Source organism: Myotis brandtii, unplaced genomic scaffold, assembly GCF_000412655.1.
Source record: "Myotis brandtii unplaced genomic scaffold, ASM41265v1 scaffold2195, whole genome shotgun sequence".
In the NCBI taxonomy this organism is placed as follows: domain Eukaryota; kingdom Metazoa; phylum Chordata; class Mammalia; order Chiroptera; family Vespertilionidae; genus Myotis; species Myotis brandtii.
Window position 1 is genome coordinate 236,792 of NW_005358236.1, and position 21,861 is coordinate 258,652.

Below are 21,861 nucleotides of genomic sequence, written 5' to 3' on the forward strand. Positions count from 1 at the left end.
TTTTGTTTAGCTTCTATATTTGCAACATAGTTGCTTAGAGTTGCAGCTGAGAGGCCGGCAGCGGCAGGCGGGGAACGTTGGAGTTCGCCGTCACTGGAGCAAGCAAGCCTCCCTGTTCGCTTCAGCGCATGGCTGCCGGCTGCCATCTTGGCTGACAGTTAATTTGCATAAGGATATGCTGATTAGCCAATGGGAAGGGTAGCGGTCGTACACTAATTACCATGTTTCTCTTTTATTAGTGTAGATTATCCCATATTTTTAATTCTCAGCATAACAGTTATTGCCTGATGTTTTTCTGTATTTTATTTATTTGATTGTCTATTTAAATTATACTAGAATATAAGATACACAGAACAGGCACCTAACCCTCTTTCTGTCTTCTTCACTATTGTGTCCTAATGTTTGTAGAGGGCAGGCATACATGGGTACTCAGCAAATATTTCTTGAGTGTTTGAAAGAGTATGTGTACACATGGGCAAGGACAAGAAAAAACACATACATAAATACAGTGAAAAGAAAGGACCTACTTAAATGGATTTTTTAATCTTTTTTATTTATTTGCTTTATTTAAATTCATACTACAATACTCTGTGTGCCAGGAATTAAAAAAAAAAAATTGCCCCAGGCATCACATCAATATTAAGCAGGAAAGACACCCAAGGTACTTTCTGTCTCAGACACTGGAAAATTGAAAAGACCTTGAAAGTACTTTATAATTTGCACAAGTCTATTATTGGTCTTTCTAATAGATTTCATACTGAAATGAACTATTGTAACCCCTCACATTTTCTGTCTTTCCCCAGTTGAAAACTTTATTTATCCTCACACATCTCTTATCATTTTTATAATGAAAATAGGTTTAGAAATTGTGAAACCTAGAAAGAAACTTTAAAACCCAATAAACATTTTTTTCCCTGGCAGTGAAACACACATATTTTTACTTGTACAAGAATAAGAAGTCCTTGTTAACAAATTGTCATTTTTTATCCATAAACATAGAAAATTCCCTGCAGTGAGTTGTTCTATTTATAATCATTGACAAAAACACATTAGGATCCAGCAAGTGCATATTGATTGCTTACTCCCAAACTAGTTTTGAAACATGTTCCTACTCATTGGATTGTGCTATAATGTGACATCCAATATTAGATGATGCACTTAGCAAGACTCATGGCAGGCATTGTCAATGGGATTTGTTTTCTTCCAGTATGTTTATTTCAATAGATTTATGCAATATCCAGAGGCAGGAAAAAGAATGATAATGGATGGTTTTCTGGTGAAATAATCCCACAGCAGTGTTTTTAAGGCCCTTGCTAATTGTGAACATGTGGATATGGAATATTTGTTTATATACATGTATTTTATGTAGCTCGTAATTATTTGAGTGTCATGGTTCTGACTTCATTGCACTTACACTAAATTTATAAATATATGGTTTAATGTATTATTTTGTTGTCATCAAGTTTATCAACTTGAAGAAGTCTAAGCTGGGATTCAAGAATATTGAAGTCTAACCTTAGTTCAGCTTCCAAGTTTCCTCAATCTGAAACAGAGATGCTTATGTTACTGTAAGCACCTATGAAATGGGGATACCAAATCTGACCAACTAAATGCCCAAAATTTATAAGGTTAGTAGCATCTGAGAACATATTTTCTTCCTGACACTCAGGTGATCAGACCATGGAGCAGAAAATTTGTTTAATTACTTTTTTATTTTTGGTTTTCCCTGTCATTCATCTGGTCCACTGGAGATGAAAGCCACATTTAATTCAGTCTCTCAAAGTTAGACAAGCAGAAAAATGATATGAATCTCCATAGACCCTTATGCTTCCAACTTGCTCCATTACCAAAAATCAACAAGCTCACTGCACACACACACACACACACACACACACACCTCTGGGCCTCAGAGTACCTCTTACTGACATCACATGGGGTCTTTATTTTGTTCTTTAAGAATGCATTCCTTATCCTTCAAATTTTATATATTCTTCTTAAATCTTGAAGATGCATTGCTTATCCTGCCCATGGTTCTATCTGGTTCTTCTCAGGCTTTTGATAGCTGTGCCTAAAATTTTCTTAACAACCCATTCTACTTTCCATTGACAGAGGGTGATGGAGAGATTAGAGTTGAGGGGTTGAGGGCCAGTGGTAGGGACATAGGAATGAGAGAGCCTATGGCAGCATTGGGTCTAATTCCTATTTCAGTCTCTAGGATAATTTTCAGTCCCTCTGTTCCCTGTTGGCTTGGATGCTGATTCTCTTAATTCACCTCTCTTGTTCTCATATTCTAAAATCTTTGATGTCTCTGATCACATCTCAATCCATTTTCCCATCCTCTAAAATGTTGTTCTCCCTATCTTTCATATAGTTTCTAATTAGGTCAGTCTCAAATTACAGATTCATTTCTCTGATTTAAAATTATATTTTTTGTTAAACTACCAGTTTCTGGGGACTTCTGCACAGCAAAAACACAAACCTCACACTTTGAAAGCTCATGTATGTCATCTTCTTTTTGTGGCTGGGAAGAGTATGAGGGTCCCATCTTTGGACTAGGTGATCATGGCAAGAGTACACACTGTAACTTGTTCCAGCATTTATGTTCTAGTGCAGCAGTTCTCAACCTTTGGGTCATGACCCCTATAGGGTTCGAACAACCCTTTCACAGGGGTCGCCTAAGACCATTGGAAAACACATATTGAATATATAATTACATATTGTTTTTGTGATTAATCACTATGCTTTAATTATGTTCAATTTGTAACAATGAAAATACATCCTGCATATCAGATATTTACATTACGATTCATAACAGTAGCAAAATTACAGTTATGAAATAGCAACGAAAATAATTTTATGGTTGGGGGTCACTACAACATGGGGAACTGTATTAAAGGGTCGTGGCATTAGGAAGGTTGAGAACCACTGTTCTAGTGGAAGAGGTAGTGCTGGCCGAGTACATACTCAACCTGAAGAGGAAGATGAGGCTAAAGACCAAGGTCATAGAGATCTCTGTATATAAGCCCTGCATCTTGAGTTATTGTTTGCCACTTATGCCATTGTTTTAAGACAAAATTAATGACAGAAGAACTCAGAATGCCTTAAGGAAGACTGCATAACCAAAAAAAAAAATGTCTAGACATGTAAAATGATTCCAGAATTTGAAAGTTCAGTTTGCCACAAGAATTCTACAAAAGTAACAGAAATTATCACTGGTTTCATCAAAAGATGAGCTGCCAAACTTCAGGTCACCACAGACTTTGATATGACACTAAGTATATTTCTCTACAAAGGGAAAAGATGCCTGCCATGTCATAATATTATTGATAACTATGAACTAGTTACAGGCATATGTCCAAAAATGTTATTGCAAGTAAATGAAAAATACTATGCTATTGAAGTTGATCCTGTTTTTACCATAGAAGAGAAGTACATTTTTATGGTAGAATGGTATCACATAGTTTCCTTGTTGAACAACCTTTACCAAAAGTAAAATTTAAAGAAGTTGTGGAAGAAACCAAGGTTATGTTTTTTTTTAAAAAGGATAAAAAATATATTTGAGAAACTCCATCAGTATAGATCCGTGTTCATGTTTTAGCTGATAATGGTGATGTACTACAGGAGGTTATCCATCAAGCTGGTGTTTATCGTCTAAATGCCAAAGTCATGTTCATTTGTGGATTTTGATGAAAATGGGTGCTCTAAGGTTTGAAAGAGATTTAACTCTTGTATTTAACAAACATGCCTTGAAGAACACAGAATATTTCAATCAATTAAAAGACAATAGCAACACAATTCTGCTGAGACTCTTGAGACTTAAAAATGGCAGATGGAGTAGTCAATGTAAAACATATTCTAAAAATCATATAGCTAAATGATAGAGTGTAGGAACTTTTAGAAAAGTATTGCATTTAGTGAAAGATGAGTCATTGTACATAACCAATTCTATCTTACTAAGGATGCTGTAAACAAGCATTCTTCAGGAAGTCCTCCTCCTGTGGGCACATTTATTGCAAATATTGTTCATCTCTTCATCTTGCTGACTTTTATTTATAATATATTCTTTCTCTTGAAGGTTTTTTTAAAATATATTTTTATTAATTTCAGAGAGGAAGGGAGAGGGGGAGAGAGATAGAAACATCAGTGAAGAGAGAGAATCCTTGATTGGCTGCTTCCTGCATGCCCCACACTGGGGATTGAGCCTGCAACCTGGACATGTGCCCTTGACTGGAATAGAACCTGGAACATCTCAGTTCTCAGGCCGATGTTCTATCCACTGAGCCAAACCAGCTAGGGCTCTTGAAGTTTTTTGTTGTTGTTTTTTTTACATTACTTAAGTATTTTCAGACATGCTGAATCCATCAACTGGAAGCTCCTTTTTCTTCACCTTTCTCAATACACTCCCCATTGTATTTTTTAAACAAAGTTAAAATAAAATCTTAAAGCCAAATTTAGAGAACTCCTTACTCTTCCAAAATAGTTTTTGTAGTTTAATTCTATCACACATTTTTGAGATGTCTTTTTACACTTGAAAAATACCTAGAAGTCTAAAAAGAAGCTTTATGAAATGGTAAAATAATTTGCATGATTTTAAGTATTGTCATTTGGATGGATCATACAAATGATATCACCATCTTCTGAAATTGTGTTATGCTTAAAAAAACACCTTGGTATCCACATGTAACTAATCATTACAAACTGTTCTCTGTTGACCTGCTGATAATAATCATGAAATGGAAAAATCTTTACAAAAATACCTGTTTTTCTCAGAGGGATAGAACTTGGTTAACCATTTATAACCTTAGCATAAATTAATTTATCACATACTTTCTTAAAAACTGAATTTGAAGAGATAATATATAAAGATATTAAGCCCTAAAAATAGTAACTAAGGGGACACAATATTGGGGGGAAAAAACAACAAAAAACTGAACAAACTGCCTTCATCATAATTGTACCTAAATCCAGGCCTCGTCCCAATTTATAATTGTTGCTCTTTGTCAATCAAATTCCTGGCTTAATGACTTAACCATTAAAAATGGACATTTAAAAAGTACTCAATACATCATCATCTGAATACCTTGGTCATCTAGGGGGGAAAAAAAAGAGTTAAGATCACAGGTACAGGGTCAGAGAATTATATTGAAGATAAGAACATCTCTCTGGCCTAGTTAAATTCAAAATAGCTGTGTACAAAACTACCCTCTCCTGTGGGGTGACTCCCCATGGGAGTTGTCATGACAGATTGTCCGGGGACCAATGCCTCTTCTGAAGGACCTAATAACATACCTTTGTCTGCAGCTGTAAATGCCCTTGGCATTCAGGGAAAAACCAAGAAAGGGGAAGGCTGAGGCTGGTTTTTGTTTTTTTTTAATGTTTGTTTTATTTTATTTTGGTTTTGATTGTTTTGGTTTGGACACACTAAAAACGCTTAACTTGTAAAATCCTGTATGCTAATGTTTTAAATAAATGAGCATACTACTCAGGCACCACTATAGTTATTTTACTTTACATCACATTATTGGCCTGTTATCAAATACAGTTATGGGGAGTTGGCCAAGAAGTGGATTTTTCTTGCCAGATATGGGGAACTAAACAAAATGAGTCGTTATTTTACTTTACATCACACTATTGGCCTGGGGAGTTTGCCAAGAAGTGGGTTTTTCTTGCCAGATATGGGGAACTAAACAAAATGAGTTAATGGCTCTATTTCAAAAGCCATATGTGCTGAGTTTGCTGCCATCCACTCAAGGGGAAGGTTTGCCACCGAATACATCAAAAGTATACACCCAGCAGCTAACAGGCTTGTAACAATAAGGTTCTGATAATTCACTGTTGATACAGTTCAATTTTCACAGTTGAATAAAAATGTCAGCTTACCCACAAATACAAACTATTTTGTTCCCTCATGTGTTCTACCAAGTTCTTCAAAGTCCTATTGGCACCTCTCCTTGACTGAAGGCCACCATAACACACCTGGGCTTTCATTCTCTACGATTCTTTTGGCTCATCTATGGATGGCCATGAGAATAGTCACAACACCCTCTCTGTGGCTGAAAGAACCTCTCCTGGTATTTTCCTTTCATTTCTTCTTCCTTCTCCTATTTGTCTATAATACAAAACTTCCACAAGCATTACCTCAACTCCCACTTTATTTGGGACTTTCTAATGTGTGCTGCAGAATAGCTCAATGATGTTGCTTTAAATATATTTTAATATCCCTCTTTTATAACCATTAGATTCAATTAAAATTAAGAAGAGAAAATAACTAGTCTTTTACAGATTGACTCTTCCATTATGTTCTTCCATTAGCAGCTTCATGGATGCCCAGTGAAACATACAGTCCATTCCCCTCAGGTGCGGGCTCCACACTTCATGGTAAGTAGTGGGGAAAATTCAGGGTCAGGAGAGGTAGTGGTCTGCTTTATCTTGACAGAGATTAAAAAACAAGGATTGGTAAGAATCCAATCTCAGATAGATATTTAAAAGTGCATCTTGATAACGATAATGAATGGAACCAAAATTCTGCCCAGTCACTGAAAGAAGATAATCAGAGACCAAGTATTAGATTTTTCTGTCTCTTATTTTAAAATTAAATCTATATAATGGCTTTTTTTAACCAATCAAATTCATTAAAAATGCATTTTGTTTTATTTTTCCATTGGAAAATTGAATGATTTGTCAATATAGATTTGTCTACTTGAATGTTGCTAAGGAATTTTTATTAACCTTTCCAAATACATTAGAGTGGGGAGAATCAGTATTTTGATTGGCTAGACCCATGGTCGGCAAACTGCGGCTCGCGAGCCACATGCGGCTCTTTGGCCCCTTGAGTGTGGCTCTTCCTAAGCCTTAGGAGTACCCTAATTAAGTTAATAACAATGTACCTACCTATATAGTTTAAGTTTAAAAAATTTCTCTCTCAAAAGAAATTTCAATCATTGTACTGTAGATATTTGGCTCTGTTGACTAATGAGTTTGCCGACCACTGGGCTAGACCTCTGATATTGTGAGAGAATAGGAATAGACCTCATCTTTCCATCATCCCAACTTAATATTTTTCCTATAATTACTTAAATTTCTCATGGAGATTCTTTAGCAGATATTGGTTTGTCGTGTGTGCTATACAGCTTCTCTCCCCCCCCCCCCCCCCCCTTTTTTTTTTTATTTCTTTAAGCCAATAGGAAGTTTCACTATTTGGTAGCCATATTAGACAGATCCTAGGATCCTAGCCTTGCTGTAAATTGGACCTTAGTAAACTTTACACATAAAATTTTAGGAGTATTTAAGCCATGTAAATTGAGCTCTTTCTAACAGCAAGTGAAATCCAATCATGATTTTACACCATTTGATCAGATTGAGATGGCTATTAGGATCAGTTCAGATAATCCCCTTTCTATCCCTAGGTGATGACTTCATCAGCACAACCAAAGAATTTCCAGAAGTTCCCACAACTGACAATAGATCTACTAAAAATAATGACATCCATATCACTGGTGAGCCATATGCCATTTATTTTTTGGATGTTATGTTTTATTGACTCAAGAAATATTTATTGAGTATCTACCATTTGCCAAACACTGTGCCAATTGTTGGACATAAAGTGAAAACACTGACCTCCTGAAGATAATAATCTGTTAGAGATGTTATATAGTGAAAAAGTAACCATACAATTAAATTTATTTGTGACATGCTATGATATAGTACAAGGTATTGTCAGCATCTAACAAATATCTGATTTTAATTGGAGAAGAGGAAAATACTCACTGAAAATATATTTAAATTAAAATCTGAAAAGTGAATAAGAAGTAGCCAGGAGAAAGGTATTGAGTAACATTTCAGTCTTGTGAAAATATAGTCTGAATCAAGAAAGAGATTCTTGGAACAAAGAGAATTCCTATATTCAATAAAATACGTCAATGCTAAATGTAATCCATTATTTTATATCATAAGAGGGCAAGGGATTCAATAAAGTTAGGACCCTCCCAATGCAGATCTTAATCCTAAATTCAGAGGTCTAATCAATTCTTTCACTTCAGGGGTTATTCACTTGATTGGTGAGCACTTCGCCTGAGTAATCATTTTATTTCATATGGAAGGTCATGCAATCCTCAGATCATTAGAGTATCATCCTCACACAACATGGCAACAGAGTTGCAAACTGTGGCCCTACCAATATCTTTAAGATATCGGTGACTTAAGAACTGCCTACTTTGGAAATGGGGCCAGATTGGAGCTCTGCTTCTGCACTGAGACATTCCTGAAGTCAATGGTCTCATTTTCTATATTTGGTTTGAAGAAAATTTGTAAACATTAATTTAACACCCACTTAAAAAACCTTTTGTTCTTTTATTTCTCTAAAACTTTGGGGATAAATATTATTTACTACCATATTACTAGTGTAGAGTCTAATCAATTTTGATTTCACTAAAACAGAACTTTGTGTAGTCCTGAGCTGTTCCTTTGGTGATCACAATACTCCAGTGGTTTGAATTTCTGAACTCTCTTTAGCCACCAATGCATACATAGTACCACATGGTTATGTGTGGCAGGACTACATGAGCTTCCAGGGTACCCGTAGTATCTGTTTTGACAGGGCTAAGCTAGGGTGAGCCTCAGGAAGACCTCGAATCCTGGATGTGTGTTGTGAGAGAAAAAGTCTTCCACACTGATAACCAACACACTATTAACTTGACATAATGTGGCTACAGTCCAAACTATGTAAGACATAGAAAAGACTTGGTACCTAATATTTTAAATCCAGTTTTTTAGACTGTATCTTTATTTTTGAGACTTGCTGTATGGAAAGCAGTATAATAAATCTAGGCAATAAGAGAAAATAAAAACCTAGTCTCCACCTATGAGCAGTGTATAGTCTAGTTGAAATGATAAAAGAAAATCAATCCAGATAATCCTAATATAAAAATGCACTTTTTGCCCAAATGATCTATGTAACCTAAAGAGCTAAAGATCTATCTGTAATGTATAAGGATTCCACTGGAGTGTTGTTAGAGATAATAAAAGCCTGGACACAATTCAACCACCTGACATTAAGAGACCAATTAAATAAACTATGGTAGATGCCTACATTTGGGGAACTAGCCAGGAGTTTAATCGAATGAAGTAAATCTCTATACACTTCATTGGAAAGTATTCCAAGAACATTTTTAAGAGAAAAAAAGCCAGGGGACAGGCAGAACAATATGTATAGTATGGCTGCATTTGTAGTAAAGGGGATGTATATTCATGATACATATATGTGTTTATGTATGCATAGAAAGTTTCTGGTAGGATATGTAATTAACTATTGAAAGTTATTGCCTCTAGTGTGGGAAACTGGTACCTAAAGTAGTAAGGGCACTTCCTTTTCATTGCAGTTTTATAGTTCTGTGCTGTTTGAATTGTTAACATGATCATAAAATACTTTTTGAAAAGGAAATACTTCTATTAACTGCCAGCTAGAACCAGAAAACCTCATTTACTAAAAAGTAAAGCCATCCAGAATAGGATATTTATTTTTCTGCTAGTCTAGAATCCATAATATTTTAAAGTCTTTGATTCCTGCAGTTTAACTTAATATTCAAATGTTAATGAATGAGTTGAGTATGGGGATGGTCAGCAAGGATAAGAAAAATCAACCCATTGATTAATCACCAATATAATTTTAGCCAGTCCTTTACTTTCAACTTCTTCCCTTTTCAGACCACAGAAATGTAAAAACCAACTCATTTTAGTTTTATCCATTTTGTCCCTTCTCCCCTTTCTATTCCTGAAATGGATATGGAGAGTAAAAAAGAAGGGGACGTGATAGAAAAGGATAAGAAAATCTCTAGTCTGGTTATGATTCCTTGAGTGACATTCAAATGAGAAGTCTTTGAACATGGTTTTTCAGCACTACAACTCCATAGGTATTGTCCAGGGCTTCTCAGCTCTAGCTCTTCAGGACTTTGGAAGGTCACACTGCTTTTTACTCTTTTTTCCTCGTCCTACTACATGTGCTTCCATAAGGCATTTAGTGACTCCTTCAAGAACAAGAAAACCCAAAGGTAGACCATTGTTTCACAGATAAAGTTAATTTACAGATTATTTTAATTTATTCATTCATGCAAATAACATTTCATCGGGTACCATGTGTCAGGAATTGTCCAGGGCCTTGGGAAAATGAGGGAAAAGATCAGTTGTGGAATACGTGACCAAGAAAGACATTCATGTAAAAATGCAATTGAATAAATGCCAAACCAGAAAGTAGAACAAGGCATAGACATGATTCCACAGGGTGACTGTGTTCAAGGAACACCCTTTGGCCCTTAAATAAAATGTCTGTCAGGTGGGAGAAGTAGTTCAATTAATTCTGGTTTCCAATGGCCTAAAGTTTGGCTTTAAAATTCCTCTCTCTTGATGCCCTTTTCAGTTATTGTGGCTAAGAAGCCCAAAGATGGAACATCCTGGCCAGTATTGGTAGCAGCTTTGCTCTTTTTATGCCTGGTATCGTTTGGTCTTGGAGTGAGAAAATGGTGTCAATACCAACAAGAAATGTGAGTATAATGCCAAGATATGCAGGAACAGATACTTTTTCAATATGCATCATTCACTCAGCACTATAGATATCATGCCTATATTGAGCCCCTCTCATATTTAACAGAGGAAATAAGGCTCAGAGAGGTAATATAGCTTTCCCAGCACCACACAGTTGGGCTTAGATACACAACTTCTGATTTGGTAGCCCTTCTGCCTTGTTCAGGCTGTAACACTACACTCAGCAGGCGGAACAGTCAGTGGGCATTAAATAAAAACCGCGCCTCACCTTACCTCAAAATTGAAAATGATTTTTCTTTTAATCTTTATTATTTTTTCATTTTCATGCATCTCTGACCTGCCTGAGCCTAGCCATGCCGAGATGCTCAAGTGTGAAATTGAGTGAGAAAGGTAATTTTAAGAAATTTCCAGCTGCTTTTCAGCAGAATGAGCTTTTACTGACCTTTACCTTTTTCCCCAAGAGGAAAAGAAAGTAAGCAGTTGGTTACCCCCCATTTTTTTTGTCTTATTGAAATATTTTCCGGAACTCTTCTCCTTCCAATCCACAATCTGAAATGACACATAAGGTTATGCTCTGCTTTTCTGACAGGGCTATTTTGAATCAGTCCAGATTAGGCCACAATTAGAGGAGACCCTCATAATACATAGGGCTGATCTTCCACATATCTTCCGACTACTATCTAAGATAACATTGACCATCATGCAATACCTTCTTCTACTTTTCTGAGAGTATCCTTGAAGACTCTATCACCATGTGCAGTGTTTCATGGCGAATAAAACACTAAACCAGTAGTCAGAATTTATGGATTCTTATCTAAATACTACACTTTGGTCACCATATGATCTTGAGAAATTCAGAATTTACCTGAAAAAAACAGAAGTGCAAATTTCTTAATACTTTATCTACCTTTTGATAAATACTGTGTCCATTAAAGCATCAGAAAACCAGGTAATAGACATTAGGAATTTATATAATACTATGAATTGACAGACAAGTGCTGCAGGTATTTGGGTCGTGGACATAAATCTGCTCACAAATATATTTCTGTTTTCTATTATCAATAGTGCTGGGGCATTTGTATAGCTAAATCTCACACTCACTTGTATGCTTGATGCATTTCAGACAAGAGATGAGTTGTGCTAACAGAGAATAGCACTTTATACAAAGATGACATTCAGAATGTTCACTTATTTAAAAAGAAGGGATTCTGGCATTATCTATCCAGTACCAACCAACTCAGGAATTCAAAGAGCTTTACTTCCCACCTAAACTGGATCCCCACAGCACACAGAATTTTAAAATTTTATCTCTGGAGGAATGTTTTTAACCCACATAAGAGAAGCACTTCTATTAGGAAGCAGTTGCCATGGAGAGTATGGGTTTTGGTTAAAAGACTTGAATTGCTGGTCTGGTTCTTTTGAACAAGATGATTAAAACCTTTGTGCCTAATTTTTATATATGGAATGGTGACAGTAATATTCAATTTCTAGATACAAGGTTATAACAAAAACACTTTGCAAACTATGAAATTACCATATAAATATTAATTAATGATATTATCATGATAAAACTAACAAGCAGAAAGTTATGACAAGAAAATTCTGAGAGAGCTAGTGGAGTATGTCTTTCTCTGTTTCCTACTTCAACCACACCCTCACATTCTTAGCATTAAAAGAGCAATGTTTTGTTCCTAGCATGGAAAGACCCCCACCTTTCAAGCCGCCTCCACCTCCCATCAAGTACACTTGCATTCAGGAGTCCATTGGAAGTGATCTACCCTGTCACGAGATGGAAGCACTCTAACCCTTTGAGACTTTGCCATACAATGAAACTCTGCTAGAATCCTATTGAGCATGTAGATATTTTGTTTATTAAGTATTCGCCCTCTGGCCAAGCCTCTTCTGTGGCTGAAATGGATGTCTGAAGAGAATGACCTGTTTTCCCAGCAACTTGTCCCCTTTCATCTGAGTATGCCTTTACAGAAGAGTGAGAGGATATGTTATGCTGACACCCAATGCAATCTGCAGGAATGTCCTTGCTTATGTAAGAAGTGCAAATTAGGCTGCTGCCATAAAAAATGCTTGCAGTGTTTTATTTTTCATTGTAATTATCTGATTGAGGTGACAACAATGGTTTCGAGCATATGTCTGTAACAGAGCTTTTTTTCTTTGGGCATCTGCCAACATTCTAAACTATTTGCCAAAATCATGATAAACTCTGAGGTTTTTTGCATTTCCTAGGAAAATTACAAGAAGAAAATGTGAAAGTTCTAGCAGAAGTCTTCATATTGAAATTCTGTTATTTATTTTCAATGGAGAAAAACAGGATATCCTGCATAAGAACCCCATTCCAATCCTCTTTCACCTTTCTTCCCAGTACATTCAGCCCAGGCTCCTGCCCCATGGAATAGGGAAGTTTCAAAGAGATAACTACTCCACAACCATGTAGCCTAGTAGATACAAACCTGAACTGGCTTCTAAAATTATATTAGCTAAGCGTGATCTCATTCTTGGCTTTACGTGTGTGTGTGTGTGTGTGTGTGTGTGTGTGTGTGTGTGAGAGAGAGAGAGAGAGAGAGAGAGAGAGAGAGAGAGAAAAACACTGGCAAACTGGTATATAAGTAAACAGACAGCCTAACCCTAATCTAACTCATTTAATTCCCATTATTCTCTTTTTCATCTGGGGACCTCTCTGTTCATCCAATGTGCCTGTTTTGATATGTCTTGAAACAAATAAAGAACCTCAAATCATACCAGCATTGATGAGTTAACCCTGTGCCTACCAATCTTTTATAAAACAGTTCAAACAGAACATACAGGTGGTGGGGAAGAAACCTAGTCATCCTGACCTACTCTGTTTTCAGCAACAGTTTGTGAGTGAATAAATTACTGATGCCCCTTGTCCTTCTAAACCTTGCTCCACACTCTGCTCCATGAGGGGAGAACAGATGTTGCTGATAGATACAATAGCAAATTCTGTGTGGAATTCAGTCTCAAAAGGAACCGTTACTTCATTTTCAATGTACTTATCCCTGACTGCACATGTGAATAATTTGGAGACCTTTTTGATATCATGGCTGTCTCTCCTGATCAGTTAAATCATCGCTCCCAGATGATTCAAGTGCTCAACCAAAGTTGAGAACTGATGAGCCAGTGGAAGTCCCTTCTCATTGATCAGAATCTTGGTTAAGTGCTTAACTCTTGTGGTGGCCAGCCTCCAAGTTGTTCCCATGATTCTTGCCTTTTATATTGTCCCCTCTAACACTAAGGATAGCAAATGTGTACAGCTGGTCAGGACTAGATTAAGATAAACAAGGCAGCAAGGGTGTAAAATTTAAGGACATATTCACACTCAGGGCATGCACTTACACAGTCTTGTGAGTGAGTACCAGTCCCAGGCCTGGTATAACCAATAAAATGCTATAGAAATGACCAGAGTGTGACTTCCAAGGCTAGGTCATAAATTATATTGTAGCTTCTGCCTCGATCTCTCTTTGACCACTTGTTCTGGAAGAAGCCAGTTGCCATGCTGTGAGGATACTCAGGCAGCTTATTGATGTGTCCACCTGTCAAGGAACTGAGGCTTCTTCTTCTTAACAACTAGCCAGCCATGTGATTGAACCATCTTGGAAGCAGCTCCTCCAGCCCCCACTCAAATCTTCAGATAACTAAAACCTCAGTTGATCTTTTGACTGGGACCTCATGAAATCCAGAACCATCCACCTAGCCTCCTCTGAATTCCTGACCCACACACACTATGTGAGATAATGCATACTTTTGATTAACACCATTAAATTTGGGATAATATATTACACAGTAATAGATAACTTATACAGCCCAATAAGTGGAAAAATAAACTAATGTTTGCCTGCCTTAACTACCCTCAATTTCTCATTAGTTCTCAAGAAACAAATAGACTAACTTCATAATATAATATATAACTATTGTTTCATGTGTAGTTATTTTTGCTTAATACAACGTAATCATCAGTAATGTGTCATCATTGTGGTTTTATTTTACTGTTTCATCAGAAGACATGAAAACAAGTGGAGGCATTGGGGTAAAAAAAATGGCAGAGTTGAAGGATGTTTATATTCTTTCCATAAAGAAATAGACAGTTTTACATACATAAATACATCATAAATCATGCAATTTTTCAATCTGTCAGATAGCAGGTGTCTCACAGTGTTTTTGCACTAGCTCCGTTTTGAACCACCATCCTTTGATTTTATAAATAAGTCCTGATAAGCATTTTCAAAATTATCTCCAACTTGATTAGAGTGAGCAGGAGCTTACCCATGGAGGAATACTCGATCAGTGGTTCACAGGAATTTTTCACAAATCTGCCAATCAGAGGTGCTCAGGATGCTTTTGAGGCAGTGCCATGATCTTGACCTTTCTCCTTTGAGTATAATGACAGTTTTACCTGCAACCTAAAATTGTATGCAAGCAAGTTCATAAAGGCTGTCTCAAAACCAGCAACTCCTCTCCCTAGAAATGAATTCTGTTAGGTCCCACAGGAAGAAAAGTAGCAACTAATCCCTAAGGTTTCTGCACATCTTTATCACTGCCTTTATTTTCCCTGAGAAAAAGCCATACATAATAAGCATTTTCATCACTCATTTCCAAAGCACAGTGTGTTAGATTGTTGTTCAGAACTATTCACTTCCTTATCCACACACATCATGAGCATCTGTTGACTTTGGGGTTGGCCATGCAATTTGCTTTGGACAATGGAATATCAAGGATATGATCTACCCAAGGCTTGGATGGTGCTCATATGAACTTACTCTCTTTTTCTATGCCATTACCATGAGAACATTTTCAGATTAGCTCGCTAGCTCCAAGAAGATGAGAGACTCGTGGAGAAGAGCAGAACCACCCAAGCCGTGCTCAAGTTAGATCAACCAACCTCCAACCTACTTCAGAGGGATATAAATTAAATATTGTTATGTGCCACTGAAATTGTAAGATTGTTACACAGCATTATCATAGCAATAGTTAACCTATACACATAAGTCCAATTTTGACTGGGACCTCATGAAATCCAGAACCATCCAGCTAAGCCTCCTCTGAATTCCTGACCCACACATACTATGTGAGATAATACATAATTTTGATTAATACCATTATGTTTGGAATAATATATTACACAGTAATAGATAACTTATACAGCCCAATAAGTGGAAAAATAAACTAATGTTTGCCTGCCTTAACTACCCTCAATTTCTCATTAGTTCTCAAGAAACAAATAGACTAACTTCACAATATAATATATAACTATTGTTTCATGTGCAGTTATTTTTGCTTAATACAACATAATCATCAGTATTGTGTCATCATTGTGGTTTTATTTTACTGTTTCATCAGAGAATTTATGGATTCTTATCTAAATACTACACTTTGGTCACCATATGATCTTGAGAAATTCAGAATTTACCTGAAAAAAACAGAAGTGCAAATTTCTTAATACTTTATCTACCTTTTGATAAATACTGTGTCCATTAAAGCATCAGAAAACCAGGTAATAGACATTAGGAATTTATATAATGGAATGAGAAAGTTATGGGACTCTGAAAATCTGAAATGATTTTTTTTGTATTGGGGTAAAAAAATGGCAGAGTTGAAAGATGTTTAGATTCTTTCCATAAAGAGATAGACAGTTTTACATACATAAATACAACATAAGTCATGTAATTTTTCAATCTATCAGATAGCAGATGTCTCAGTGTTTTTGCACTAGCTCCTTTTGGAACCACCATCCTTTGCTTTTATAAATAAGTCCTGATTAGCATTTTCAAAATTATCTTCAACTTGATTAGAGTGAGCAGGAGCTTACCTGTGGAGGAATACTTGATCAGTGGTTCACAGGAATTTTTCACAAATCTGCCAAAAATAATTGAGCCCTGGGGGTGGCATAGCTAGGAAAGTGTAAGGAAAAGGAGACTATAAATTGAAAATAGAAAAAAGAATAATCAAGGTCAGAAGCTGGAAAGAGAGTTTAGAGAAACTGATCAAAGCCAGAGATAATGAAAAGGACTTTGTCTCTGAGGCTCTGAGCCGGGGAAGAGGTTCTGGAAGGCAGCCCTCTCGGCACTCTGACTTAGGAGTGCGCCCGTGGCTTGAACCTGAAGGTTGAATCTGCAGAAACACAAAAACTTTATTCTCTGAGGGCTGACATACATAGCTCAAGTTTTTCACAACAGCAGTCAACAACTTGAGCTGTTTGAGTGTCCAACAGACACAGCTGAAGTGGTGAATGATAGTTATCACTATTGGAGAAACAGACATTAACTGGCAAAAATGGGCTGATGTTCCAGCCAGGAACATGTGTTGAGTTGGTGGGAACAGGGCGTTTTATTTCCCAGCTCCTGCAAATGGGGCCTTTTTTCCTGGATTCTGTGATTACTACCAAGTCTCCATGCTGTAGCCAGGAAGACATAACCAGAACACAGGAGAATGTGACTTTAGACAAGGTCAGGGCCATGGAACACTTTTGAAATTACTATTTAACCCCGTTTTGCACTCTGTGATGGGTCTGGACCTTGGTTGGGTGCAAATTAACATAGAATGAGAACAATAGAATCTGAAGTTTTCTCCCCAAGCAGCATCTCTGTACCCTTCTAACTTCTGATATATTCTTTGCCTAGTCTGCTCATTCACATTCCTCATGTTTGCTCAAAGGCTCTGTGAGAGCAGCACAGAAGACAATAAAGGGGAAGAGTAACAAACCCAAGATCACAACATAAAGAAGAGAAAAAGGATAGGGCTGCATCCAGCAACCCTTGGTAAATGCCAGCAACATGTGCACAATTGTCCTGAGTTCTGTCAGACAGCTCCCCATTTTCTGTCTAAAGAAGTCATACCATCAAATAAAACTGATTACAGTATTATGCCATGTCACAATCACCAGAAAATACTCAAAAGTACTGGGAGGGCAGAGTGGAGGGGATGGAACAACAGTTTCCTGAACTGTGAAGACAAATTTGATGTGGGCCTGACAACCTGAGAACCATGTAGGAGTTACCTTCTCTAGTCTGCCTTTTCTCTTCATGACATCAATATCTGTTAATGCTGAATAGGAAGAGGAATGGAGATTTGAGAATTTCATATATGGTGGAACCATTTTGCACCACTAGTTTGGGATGAGTATAAATCCACTTTTATAGATAATTGGGTTGCACTGGATTTTTCTTAAACATAAAATTGTTGCACTGATTCAAAGAGACATGCTTTGATGCCTACTGGATCTGAATCTGACATGATTTGGGTCGTGGACATAAATCTGCTCACAAATATATTTCTGTTTTCTATTATCAATAGTGCTGGGGCATTTGTATAGCTAAATCTCACACTCACTTGTATGCTTGATGCATTTCAGACAAGAGATGAGTTGTGCTAACAGAGAATAGCACTTTATACAAAGATGACATTCAGAATGTTCACTTATTTAAAAAGAAGGGATTCTGGCATTATCTATCCAGTACCAACCAACTCAGGAATTCAAAGAGCTTTACTTCCCACCTAAACTGGATCCCCACAGCACACAGAATTTTAAAATTTTATCTCTGGAGGAATGTTTTTAACCCACATAAGAGAAGCACTTCTATTAGGAAGCAGTTGCCATGGAGAGTATGGGTTTTGGTTAAAAGACTTGAATTGCTGGTCTGGTTCTTTTGAACAAGATGATTAAAACCTTTGTGCCTAATTTTTATATATGGAATGGTGACAGTAATATTCAATTTCTAGATACAAGGTTATAACAAAAACACTTTGCAAACTATGAAATTACCATATAAATATTAATTAATGATATTATCATGATAAAACTAACAAGCAGAAAGTTATGACAAGAAAATTCTGAGAGAGCTAGTGGAGTATGTCTTTCTCTGTTTCCTACTTCAACCACCCCCTCACATTCTTAGCATTAAAAGAGCAATGTTTTGTTCCTAGCATGGAAAGACCCCCACCTTTCAAGCCGCCTCCACCTCCCATCAAGTACACTTGCATTCAAGAGTCCATTGGAAGTGATCTACCCTGTCACGAGATGGAAGCACTCTAACCCTTTGAGACTTTGCCATACAATGAAACTCTGCTAGAATCCTATTGAGCATGTAGATATTTTGTTTATTAAGTATTCGCCCTCTGGCCAAGCCTCTTCTGTGGCTGAAATGGATGTCTGAAGAGAATGACCTGTTTTCCCAGCAACTTGTCCCCTTTCATCTGAGTATGCCTTTACAGAAGAGTGAGAGGATATGTTATGCTGACACCCAATGCAATCTGCAGGAATGTCCTTGCTTATGTAAGAAGTGCAAATTAGGCTGCTGCCATAAAAAATGCTTGCAGTGTTTTATTTTTCATTGTAATTATCTGATTGAGGTGACAACAATGGTTTCGAGCATATGTCTGTAACAGAGCTTTTTTTCTTTGGGCATCTGCCAACATTCTAAACTATTTGCCAAAATCATGATAAACTCTGAGGTTTTTTGCATTTCCTAGGAAAATTACAAGAAGAAAATGTGAAAGTTCTAGCAGGAGTCTTCATATTGAAATTCTGTTATTTATTTTCAATGGAGAAAAACAGGATATCCTGCATAAGAACCCCATTCCAATCCTCTTTCACCTTTCTTCCCAGTACATTCAGCCCAGGCTCCTGCCCCATGGAATAGGGAAGTTTCAAAGAGATAACTACTCCACAACCATGTAGCCTAGTAGATACAAACCTGAACTGGCTTCTAAAATTATATTAGCTAAGCGTGATCTCATTCTTGGCTTTACGTGTGTGTGTGTGTGTGTGTGTGTGTGTGTGTGTGTGAGAGAGAGAGAGAGAGAGAGAGAGAGAGAGAAACACTGGCAAACTGGTATATAAGTAAACAGACAGCCTAACCCTAATCTAACTCATTTAATTCCCATTATTCTCTTTTTCATCTGGGGACCTCTCTGTTCATCCAATGTGCCTGTTTTGATATGTCTTGAAACAAATAAAGAACCTCAAATCATACCAGCATTGATGAGTTAACCCTGTGCCTACCAATCTTTTATAAAACAGTTCAAACAGAACATACAGGTGGTGGGGAAGAAACCTAGTCATCCTGACCTACTCTGTTTTCAGCAACAGTTTGTGAGTGAATAAATTACTGATGCCCCTTGTCCTTCTAAACCTTGCTCCACACTCTGCTCCATGAGGGGAGAACAGATGTTGCTGATAGATACAATAGCAAATTCTGTGTGGAATTCAGTCTCAAAAGGAACCGTTACTTCATTTTCAATGTACTTATCCCTGACTGCACATGTGAATAATTTGGAGACCTTTTTGATATCATGGCTGTCTCTCCTGATCAGTTAAATCATCGCTCCCAGATGATTCAAGTGCTCAACCAAAGTTAAGAACTGATGAGCCAGTGGAAGTCCCTTCTCATTGATCAGAATCTTGGTTAAGTGCTTAACTCTTGTGGTGGCCAGCCTCCAAGTTGTTCCCATGATTCTTGCCTTTTATATTGTCCCCTCTAACACTAAGTATAGCAAATGTGTACAGCTGGTCAGGACTAGATTAAGATAAACAAGGCAGCAAGGGTATAAAATTTAAGGACATATTCACACTCAGGGCATGCACTTACACAGTCTTGTGAGTGAGTACCAGTCCCAGGCCTGGTATAACCAATAAAATGCTATAGAAATGACCAGAGTGTGACTTCCAAGGCTAGGTCATAAATTATATTGTAGCTTCTGCCTCGATCTCTCTTTGACCACTTGTTCTGGAAGAAGCCAGTTGCCATGCTGTGAGGATACTCAGGCAGCTTATTGATGTGTCCACCTGTCAAGGAACTGAGGCTTCTTCTTCTTAACAACTAGCCAGCCATGTGATTGAACCATCTTGGAAGCAGCTCTTCCAGCCCCCACTCAAATCTTCAGATAACTAAAACCTCAGTTGATATTTTGACTGGGACCTCATGAAATCCAGAACCATCCAGCTAAGCCTCCTCTGAATTCCTGACCCACACATACTATGTGAGATAATACATAATTTTGATTAATACCATTATGTTTGGAATAATATATTACACAGTAATAGATAACTTATACAGCCCAATAAGTGGAAAAATAAACTAATGTTTGCCTGCCTTAACTACCCTCAATTTCTCATTAGTTCTCAAGAAACAAATAGACTAACTTCACAATATAATATATAACTATTGTTTCATGTGCAGTTATTTTTGCTTAATACAACATAATCATCAGTATTGTGTCATCATTGTGGTTTTATTTTACTGTTTCATCAGAAGACATGAAAACAAGTGGAGGTATTGGGGTAAAAAAATGGCAGAGTTGAAAGATGTTTAGATTCTTTCCATAAAGAGATAGACAGTTTTACATACATAAATACAACATAAGTCATGTAATTTTTCAATCTATCAGATAGCAGATGTCTCAGTGTTTTTGCACTAGCTCCTTTTGGAACCACCATCCTTTGCTTTTATAAATAAGTCCTGATTAGCATTTTCAAAATTATCTTCAACTTGATTAGAGTGAGCAGGAGCTTACCTGTGGAGGAATACTTGATATCAGTGGTTCAGGAATTTTTCACAAATCTGCCAATCAGAAGTGCTCGGGATGCTTTTGAGGCAGTGCCATGATCTTCACCTCTTTCATTTGAGTATAATGACAGTTTTACCTGCAACTTATACTTGTATGCAAGCAAGTTCATATAGGCTGTCTCAAAACCAGCAACTCCTCTCCCTAGAAGTGAATTCAGTTATGTCCCACAGGAAGAAAAGTAGCAACTAATCCCTAAGTTTTCTGCACATCTTCATCACTGCGTTTATTTTCACTGAGAAAAAGCCATACATAAGCATTTTCATCGCTCATTTCCAAAGCACAGTGTGTTAGATTATTGTTCAGAACTATTCACTTCCTTATCTACCCACATCATGAGCATCTGTTGACTTTGGGGTTGGCCATGCAATTTGCTTTGGACAATGGAATATCAAGGACATGATCTACCCAAGGCTCAGACGGTGCTCAGATAATTGAACTTACTCTCTTTTCTATGCCATTACCATGAGAACATTTTCAGATTAGCTCGCTAGCTCCAAGAAGATGAGAGACTCGTGGAGAAGAGTAGAACCACCCAAGCCATGCTCAAGTTAGATCAACCAACCTCCAACCTACTTTGGAGGGGTATAAATTAAATATTGTTATGTGCCACTGAAATTATGAGATTGTTACACAGAATTATCATAGCAATAGTTAACCTATACACATAAGTCCAGAGGTAGGCACAAGTTTTGCTCATATGCAAGTGCCTAGGATGAGTAATAAGTGCCT

General features: G+C 37.1%; 1 protein-coding gene and 1 pseudogene across 1 annotated transcript in view; both read left to right on the forward strand.

Annotated features, from left to right (window-relative positions):
* The window catches only part of CD96 (CD96 molecule), a 98,092-nt gene extending 85,669 nt beyond the window's left edge, over positions 1 to 12,423 (forward strand). The window contains 4 exon segments of the mRNA XM_014539502.1: positions 6,313 to 6,378; positions 7,407 to 7,496; positions 10,412 to 10,535; positions 12,232 to 12,423. Of these exon segments, the coding sequence (XP_014394988.1) occupies positions 6,313 to 6,378; positions 7,407 to 7,496; positions 10,412 to 10,535; positions 12,232 to 12,340 (389 nt within the window). The 3' untranslated portion in view covers positions 12,341 to 12,423.
* Positions 3,149 to 3,915, forward strand: LOC102250109 (annotated as a pseudogene).
* Positions 12,424 to 21,861: the final 9,438 nt, after the last annotated feature.